A 10169-nucleotide genomic window follows, 5' to 3' on the forward strand; every position below is an offset into this window, starting at 1 on the left:
CGAATAACTGTAAATATTTACCAGTTACAAAAACAAATGTTTATATGCGTTTTCTGCATATGATAATATATTTAAATATTTTGAGCTATTTATGAACAATTCATATATTTTGACTTTTTTTTTGTTTAACTGTCGGTAAATGTCAATAACAATATTTTCACTCGGTCAAAAAGTATGATAATTTAATTTATGATTCTTCATACGTTTTTCATATAAATATAAACTAAAAAATATCAAAAATACAGTCAAATTAAATTTTTTATAAACATTTTTATTTATACCTGAGATTTTAAAATGTAGTAAAAGATTCTTCATATAAGTTTATATTTAACAAAAAGTTTACCGGAAAGTAAAATTAATTGTTTATAAATGTTTCAGGTTCAAAGTATTTTAATAATTACTATAGACTATATAATAATTGTCCAGAAAGATTGTTGAAGTTTGGTTATTGCAAATTGAAAAACGAATAAATAACATTAAATCAGATAATAACTAAAGTACATATTATGTAGTAATATTATTGAGAAAATAGATTTCGAAAACGGCCATACCGGTACATATACCACGAGTACCAACTCCCCGATGCCTGCACCAAGCTGTATATGCTTGTCGTCAAATTGACGACGTCTTCCTGTGTTAAGTAATGATTATTGAATGACGGTGACAGATACTAAATTATTGTGCGTTCAAATTAATTATTCATTCGATTCAACATAAAATAATTTACACAAAAGAAATGACATACTTGGCATTGTTCCCTCAGAACTTGGGTTTTGTCCTAATTGTTTTCAATACGTTGCATGTCTCTCGAATGCCAAAATGTCATGGTCGTGTTTTCACGACGACGTATTGTTATTATTATTATATTAAAGACGGTCTGATATTCGGGTGCGGAGATAATATTTCATAGCAGCGATCTCCGTTGGAAAATACAATTAATAATCACCGTTCACATATCAGTATGTAATATGTATATTAATTGTGAACTCACTATTCTGTAACTCAAATGTAATTTATAATGATTTCGGCAACACTATATGATCATCGGACATTATTCGGACTTCTTTTCGACTTTTAACCAAGAGTGTTTTTTTTTCAAACGTACGTCAAGAAAATGATAATAACGCCTTAATGTCCCAAAGCAAAGGCGTATATGGTTAAAAATTAGAGGGGGCTAGAAATAACAGTCAACATGTATGAACATAATTAAGTTAGGAAACATTTGAAGAAGTTTCAGCAGTCGAAAGGGGGCTTAGCCCGGCACATTATGCCTACGTGGCCCGATGGAAAAAGTACAGAATGTATTGTTTAATATCACACAAAAAAAAGATATTAAACCACTGAGATCAAAAAAAGTTTTTGAACATGTTGAAAAAAAACTTAAATACTTTATTTGCGATATGGGTTAAATCGTAAATAGTTAAAAATTTAAAATCTTCGACTTCGTTGGAACAATTGTATCGATTTTTATCAATACCTACACTTAACAGAAGCATATCCGGTTAATTTTTCAAAAAACTATTTAGAATGTAAAACGTGAGTTTCTTTCAAGAGTATATTGTGAAGTTCTTTACAATAAATATTATTTTATTTAAATCATCATAATATGAATATAATTCCACATTTAATACATACAACCTAAATAATATAATTCACTTGGATATAATATAAGAACATAACCAAATTGCATTAAATTTAAACTAACTTAAATAATAGTTAAATAGTAGGTAGGTACACAATAAAAATTTAAAAATATATTTATTAAACGCAATGAAAAAGTATATGTTAAAAAACTTTAATTTAAGTCCAACACGTACATTATCACATGTATGATAATACATGCCTAATAGATAACATGATTTAAACATAACATTGACTAAGCTTTAACCTATTCGTAGAAAACGCCGAAAACGGTATTAATTTCACAAACGTCGGGCATGCCAACCCAATATTATGAAGCTTATGATTTTGGTAATTCTACAGATAAATCAGCAATGATGTATGATATAACCGCAAACATTGCAGTGTTTAAGTCTAACGAATCTGGATCCTCGACTGCCATAGTATCGGCCTCTGTATGGTGGTACCAAAAGTATTTTTCGTTTCTATTCAACAAACTCAAACCGGGTATATTAAGATCTTCAAATACCTCGATGTCCGAACCAACGTTGTCTTTGCTGGATTTCATGGAAGTCGCATTGATGGAGTCAAACAACCTGAAATTATTTAATCATTAGAAATAAATCAGTCGATGCATGATCAATATAATTTTTATTTAATTTTTATTTTAGTATATACTGATAAAAAAATCCTCAATATCATGATATTTACTTGGCCACTTCGACCATAATGCACGCTGATGTTTCAGAACCATGAAACTCAATTCCATACGGTTGAAACGTCCCTTCGTCCGATTCAATGACCAAATTAAATTTATTTAGTTCTGATTTATGTCCTTTTAAGTACGCATAGGCCCCTATATATCCTTCTTCTTCAGCTGTCCACAATAAACATCTGTATGCAAAGAGATAAGAATCATCAAAACCTATTATAATATAAATAATATCATATAGGAATATGAAATACCCGATACAAAAGTACATATCTACATAATGGTAGGTATACACATTACACACTAATACGAAGTTTAATACTACAGAGCAAATAACTAGTAATTTATGAGCAATTATTAAAATATTAATTACTTAGTACACAAATATAGTACATATATATCTAAGTATACCTGAATCAACCTTGTATATTTGTAGGAACCTATTCCAACAAATTAAAATTTTATAAAAAAAAGTATCAAAAGTATTCTCAAGTATCTTTAAGGCTTAAATAATTGTTAAATATGAATTCGTAAATAGTTATATGTGAACAGTCAAAAGTTAATTTAAAAATTCTGAAAATTAAGTATTTTTAAATTGTTATCATTTTTAATGGTGATGAAATGCCGTCAGTAATTTATAATAAAAATTAATCGTTATATAATAATTATTTTGTAACAGTAAACAATCTTTTCAATAAATAACTTTCAGTACCAACTTGATATAATTTATTTAACAGATGTTCGAATTTGGGTAATATTTAGGCTATAGAATAAACTATAAACTTATACACTATAAAGGAAGAAAAATACAAAAAATTAACATCAAATCAATAATGAATTATGTATCATGCAATATTATGTTCTTTTACACTATTATAAGTATAACATACCTTATCGTTCTCTTTGGTCGAAGTCCGAGATTCTTCAGTACGACAAGACTATTCCAGCTAATAAACGCACCTCCACCGTCGTCCATAGCACCTTGCCCCACATCCCAACTGTCCAGGTGCCCGGACACCAGCACTATTTTGTCGGGATCTGTTGTGCCTTGGATTTCGGCAACAGTGTTTCTGGATGTAGCGTTGTTAAAGAATTTTGAATCCATTTTCAAAAAAATCTCCAATTTGATGCCTATACGACACATACGTTAAAATCTAGATAATACCTAACCACAATATATTATTATATATTTGTGTTGTACTTTTACAAAATCACAATACTATTGTTATATACCCAAGTGCAGTTATTAAATATTATAATAATTATGTGGTATTTTATATCCTCTTAAAGATTCCAAAGTAATTGTAAGTTTTCACACAATACTATTTTTTGAATCAAACAAAATATATTTTTTTCGCTCTTAAATCAGCCAATCTTCCCCCAGCCCCCTCCGCAAAAACAAAAATTTCCCATCAATAGTGACGCCTATTTACAATAATATGTTATGACGCGTCCTGACCTCGGTTGTACATCCTGTTTAAGAGTTCGGCGTCCTCGACCGTGATGCAGGCCGTCGGTATCTTTTTTACGCCGTCGCTGTAACTCTGATGGCCGGCGTGAGGTGTGTTCAACGAGAACGGAGTGATGGATCGGATCAATGTGGCCACCGCACCGTACTTGGACGCCTCACTCGCTCCCGACGCCCTGTATACCACAGTTTCTGAGTACGACACGTATGGTTGATTGTACACGACAATTTTTCCGCTCACCTGGCAGATGTATAATGAATATGCTTGTATATATATTATATATTTTTTTAAAGTTATTTTTTAGAGATGAATCGAATAAATATTTCAATATAGAGATGGCGTATCGTTGATTAGTATAGGCAATATGATACATAGGTTATATAGATATTACCAGTGAAGATTTATTGGAGAGGTCTTCGAACGAGGTGACCACCACTACTTCAGCCCTGATGCCTTCGGGAACCGTGCTGACACTGCCGCCCAGCCCCAACATAGCCAAGTTCTTGAACCTCGGTCTCACCAACGCAGCGTTTTCTTTACGTCTAAAACCGTAATCGAACAATATAATACCATAATGTAGAATTATTTTTGTTGAGTATAATTATTAATGTTTGCCAAATTATTGTTTTGTATAATAGTTATTGATAGGTTTATTATATGATATAGGTACCAAAATGTAAATCGACTAAATAGATGGGGAAGTTTGACTTTATTCCAGTTTTACATGCCAATGCTGTTTTATATTTCTAATTTGTTATTATTATTGAATCTTCCCATTTTATTAGTATATATGTATATAGTCAAGAGACGTATATTGTTATCCAAGCAAAATTTCAAATTTTATGCTAGGTAGGTAATCTATTAAAACCCAAGTGTGGAATTTCTGAATTTTTAATACATACTACCTGTATAATATTTCTAAAATCAAATTTCAACCCATTTTTAAATATTACGTTATAACCTTAACTATATTTTCATCGTTTTCTCAAAACCTATTTTAAAATTCAGGTGATGGATAATTCAAGATCACTTATGAGTTATGATCATTCTTGACAGTTTACCTACTCATATTATCATATTATCAACTATGCAGTATCTATATAATAATTTGTAATTAGTACGTATTATATTATGACCTATGCAATATAATATTAATTACTATCACTTTTATGTATTATATTATACATATAATTATATAATTACATATTTAAATATATTATTGTATTATTATCTACTGCAGCAGTATATTATGAACTAAAAACCGTTGAATATATTTTTGGACGTATAATGCGGTGTACCTTTGCCATCCCGTGAACTTGACGCGTTCGGCGTGCACATTGTCCAAGTTTTCGGCCCTCAGTGTGTTCATCATGTAGTCAATGGAGTTCTCGAGGTTTGGCGTGCCGGCCAACCTTGAGCCGAACGTATCTGTGAACTCGGATAGGGCTTCCCATGTCCTGCCCTTGTAACCGTTCTGATCTTGGACGTACGAGAGCACGCGGTCCACAACGGGACGATAGCTGGCGATCTCGTCGCGGAGAGAACTGACCAACCGGCACTTACCGGAAGACCCAACCGTCAGCGGTGGGAAGAGCAGGGCCAGTAGCAAGACAACCACGACGACCGGACAGGAAGTCCGGAAATGATGAAGAGTCATGTGGCGGCCGCCGCTTGCAGCTAAAGTGAAATACGATGTATACAATATTCTGTCCAACACGACTGTGCACTTTTTACCTATTTACCTGCAAAAATCACAACACGATTGCGCACATTTTACCATTTTATATTTTACAAGACATAATATCACGATTGCACATAATATTTACTTTTTTATATTTGAGAAGAAAACCCGATTGCACACAACAAATAGTTTAAATTATTATTGATTACTATAGCTTAAGAAATTCACCAATAGTATAAATGTGTAATGACTAATGACAGTTAATAGGTAATAGATCTATAATATTATTATATTTTATGCGTACCTATTTACAATATATTCCTACTACATTGTAATAATATTGTACGACACAAAAATAAATTACACTACATTGTTAAGTTATATAATATTATACACGGTATTATAAACAGTTTGATAATTCAAATATGAATATTACATACAGAGTGATTCTTTTAACGTAAAACTCTAATTATTTTTACTAATTAATGTGCAATCGTGTTACTAATACTTACCTGCAGTGTTATAATAATATATCCGAGTACAACTGCTGTCCGCCGACTCCGCGTAGCCTAGTGGCTAGTACACGTGGTCCACGACAGAATCAAAAACGGAAAATTCGAAGATCTGAACCGGACGGCGGTTGTTATGTTACTGCGCCAACACAAAATCAACTGTAGTCGATTTAATATATTTTTTTTTTCAACAACGGGACAACGACTCGTTCCCGTGCGTACAGCGCGCAGAGCAGATAAACGAGATCATAGTACGTACACCTATTATAATATATTTTACATGAATATAACGGTGAATCATCTCATGCAATATTATGATGTTATATTATTATTATCATCATTATCATGTCAATAATGAATGCGGACAAGCTGAAAACCAAAACGTCGGATATGGTTCGCTGCCAAATTTTAAATAATATGTCTACAACACGACTATTGTAAATAATATTGTATCCTTCTATTACCTATGTGCAAAGATTATTACGATTGACCCGTTTGATCCATCATTAATAATAATATTGTCATCGTTTATTGGTACCTAGGTAGGTACAATAATATTATAAAGGTAGTTATCGCAATTACAAAGACGGCCAGTGTCAGATTTACCCAATTCAAAATTTCAAAATAGCACTAATTAATCCGTCCAATTTGTAAACATCATATCGTTATGGGTAACATTAAACTTATTATAATAACATTAATATAAAGGTACCTAAAAAAGTACCGTAATCACAATATTTTGTTAAACAATATTAAAACGTTTGAGTTTATTAAGACAATTGAATGTAATATACTATATTTATCTTTAACTGCAATCAATGATCAAAATTCAAAAGTAATGTTTTTTCTCTTCGGATAATTATTATAAAAATGCATTTTGATGGAATTGTTAACAAATTGAATTTTTACTCAGCGCATTTCTTATACAAGTTACGGCACACACTACTATTATTTAAGTATTGAACATATAATTTTAATGGTATTACCTGCGCTATCTATGAGTGGTTAGCCGTAACGCGTACAAGTGTCCTGCTGTACGACAGAGGGCATAACATTTCTATCGAAATACCAAAATGTTAATAAATTTAATATCTCAACAACTCAAAAGCAACATAATAACAACAAACAAATAGTTTTTACAACAATTGTCTATAAGTTCAAAATTAAGATGTTACGTAATATTCAATGTATTAACAACTTAACGGAGTTCAACATATAAAACAGCATAAAAAATACATTTATAAATCAAATAAAAATATTTATAAAATTACCTACTTGATTTATAAAGGTAATTTTATACAGTATGTTTTGTAAAGTTTATGTATATTATGTTGTATACTGTATAATATGTTCAAACTCCGGCACATAATTTTAAAAATAACTATTTTAAATATCATGACATAAGACAGTTAATAAACATTAAAAATCTACAAATAGTAATGAAATAGCAAACCTCAACTTCTCTATAGGGTACTGAATAGTATAACTATATTATAAGTAAATAAGTTAACTGCATAATTTACTTATCCGTGCGGTTGCCATGTCATTCTGTTCCGTGCATAATCGAGAGTTAACTGTATGATCTTGGATAGACTCAGATCACAGTTAATTGTTTTTTTTTTTTTAAATTCGTTGCCATGAGAACAAACGAATAGTGTATTAAAATACTCGATAAAATAGCTAAAATACCAGTACGTCCGATGGCGTCGTCGATCGAAAGATGTGTTGAAACTAAATAAGCTCTCCGAAAGCTAAACCCTCTAAAGCCAATTGCAGTAAGAGGTGTAAGTGCAGCTGGAAAGTTAGATTAGATGCTCACAACTCTTTTCCACATTTCTCATTCAGTAAGTTCTGTAAAAAATGGCTATTTAATCCGTTTTAAGCAAAACAAGAAGCTTTTAATCAACAGGTAATGAACGTCCGTGGTTCGATCCCCGGCAGCAGATGGCCAAATGTCTGCACTTTTTTTAAAAATGTATTTTATATTTTCTTGTTTATCGATTAACATTATATATTATTATATTAATGTTACGTGGCATATGGTACCTATTAACACGTTGTATTTTGTCTATTTCTGCAGGTGCGATGTATCAGTGACAGACTAATTATTACCAAACCGGAGGAGTATGCGGAAGGATTTTGATGTCAATAATAATTAATATTGGACTAGGCACTTAATAGTTATACCGAGTACGTTCAACGTATACAGAAATAAAATGTTAATCAAATAATATAGATTTTTTACTTTACCGATGACCTGCGGGAGTACAGAAATATATGAAGCAAGAGCTGTAATGAGATTAATTCGGCACCAATGTAGGATAGGGTAAATTTACCGACCCGCCGAGTTTCAGAACTTTCACTTGGCAGCCCAAAACCTAATAGCTTATATTATAAAGAGTAATTTGAGTACAAAATCTACCAAAATATAAACCGTCCCACAGAGTTGAACTCGGTAACTCGCTGATTCTATCCGGGCCTGTTCGGCACACGTATATTTATTATTTTAGTAGGCTGATGGATTATTATTACCTATATACATTTTGATAATTAAAATTATGTGTCTAGAGAGTCACTGCAATGGATGTGTTAAATTTGAATTCAATGATATAAAATCATTGTATACAAAAAACGATTCTGAGCGAAAACGATCTGTCAGCATATATAATAATATTACTAATAAGTAGATATATTTTATGATGTTATTGTGTTTAAACTGTTTAAAGTTATTTATTTTAGTATTAACTATTAAGTATTAGTACTACAGTAGGTCAAATTTATTTTTGTCGAAAAAATTGCATTTGAAAATGTCATTGTGTGTATAAAATATATTAATAGACTTATTCTCTCTAAAATGTTCATGTACCCACGTTATTCTTGGTTGTAGTATGTAATTTCGTCCAAATTTGAAATTAAAATAACTATAAATAAAAACTGTGCTTATATGTATTTTCAGATTTTTTGGTTACAGAATAAATTACCTATGTGGGACCTGTTCTAAATATTTTCCATCCTTGGTTATAAAAATTGAACATTTTATACACTATTAACTACAAAATAATTTGTAAATCATCAATTTAATAATGTTTGTCAAAATTTGAACTTGCTTATAAAAAAATCTTTTGTCTTAAATACTTCTTAAAACAAACAGATTTAGGCTAAATGGTTTTTGGCAACTTATAACTTATTATTATTATAAATTTGATATCGAACATTTTTTTTAAGCACAAATACGCAATATAATAATATTATTATAAATTTATTGTTGTACATGGACAAAAATAGTAGGTATGATTTTGCCACTTGCTAATATCTTTCCAATACCTATATATAAGATACCAGCCGAATATATGAATTTTAGTTAATACTTATAAAAAATAATAATGTATTGTTAATTCTTTTTATTGGGAGTGGTTAGTCAAAATTTTCTTTTTAAATTATAATTTTCATTTTTACCTATATTTTTAAGCTTACCATGCTTCAAGTACCACTTCAATGCAGCTTTAAAAATATGATTGATTAAAACAAGTTAAGAAATTCTATTAAGTTATAAAAAACTGTATATTTTTGGTATTTGAGTGTTGATGTCACATTTAATTTTAAAACTGTGTGAAATAAATACTGAATTAATAATAATTACGTACATTTATAATTGATTAAAACAAGTTAAGATATACAAGTTATGAAAAAAAACAGAATAATATACTGTTTTTGGGTTCAAAGATTTATAAACATTTAAAATAAGAATATAAATTAAAAGTGTAATTCAATTTTTATTCATACTATTGTTGATGGATTGTTTTGTTGGTATTTTGTACTTAATTTATTTTTATTTTATTTTGTCTACTGTTGTTTTATTTATTTTTAGATTACTTGTCTCTACATAACAATCGATAATACACTGTAGTACGTATTTTAAGGAATCGTGTAAGGATATCTTTAAATTATCTTCACATGGGTTATATAGTTTCTTGAGAAGTGCAAAAATTAACTTGAATTAATTTTTATAACATTCAAAATTAAAGCTATCTTAATTAAATGTAAATTTATTTATTTAATTTAAATATTATTATTAAAATGTATAATTTATTAAAGCCACAAACATAAAACGATGATACCTTACAGTTTTTGTTCTTCTATGGAGTGGAAACGATGATAAATAAATCGTTAGGTAG

General features: G+C 30.0%; 1 protein-coding gene across 2 annotated transcripts; it reads right to left on the minus strand.

Moving 5' to 3' along the window:
• Nucleotides 1-1741: 1741 nt before the first annotated feature.
• Nucleotides 1742-6235, minus strand: LOC111033042 (carboxypeptidase Q-like). 2 transcript variants are annotated; one of them, XM_022313619.1, is made up of 7 exons: nucleotides 5995-6235; nucleotides 5100-5478; nucleotides 4193-4343; nucleotides 3792-4041; nucleotides 3223-3463; nucleotides 2332-2514; nucleotides 1742-2216 (listed from the first exon to the last, which is right to left on the minus strand). In XM_022313619.1, exons 2-7 carry the CDS (start codon nucleotides 5456-5458, stop codon nucleotides 1961-1963), a joined length of 1440 nt encoding a protein of 479 aa, XP_022169311.1. In that variant the 5' UTR covers nucleotides 5459-5478; nucleotides 5995-6235; the 3' UTR covers nucleotides 1742-1960. The 2 variants fall into 2 exon arrangements, with proteins under 2 accessions (XP_022169311.1, XP_022169300.1); XM_022313608.1 differs by having other exon boundaries at nucleotides 5100-5543.
• Between the last annotated feature and the right edge of the window lie 3934 nt (nucleotides 6236-10169).

Source organism: Myzus persicae, unplaced genomic scaffold (assembly GCF_001856785.1).
Source record: "Myzus persicae strain clone G006 unplaced genomic scaffold, MPER_G0061.0, whole genome shotgun sequence".
In the NCBI taxonomy this organism is placed as follows: Eukaryota; Metazoa; Arthropoda; class Insecta; order Hemiptera; family Aphididae; genus Myzus; species Myzus persicae.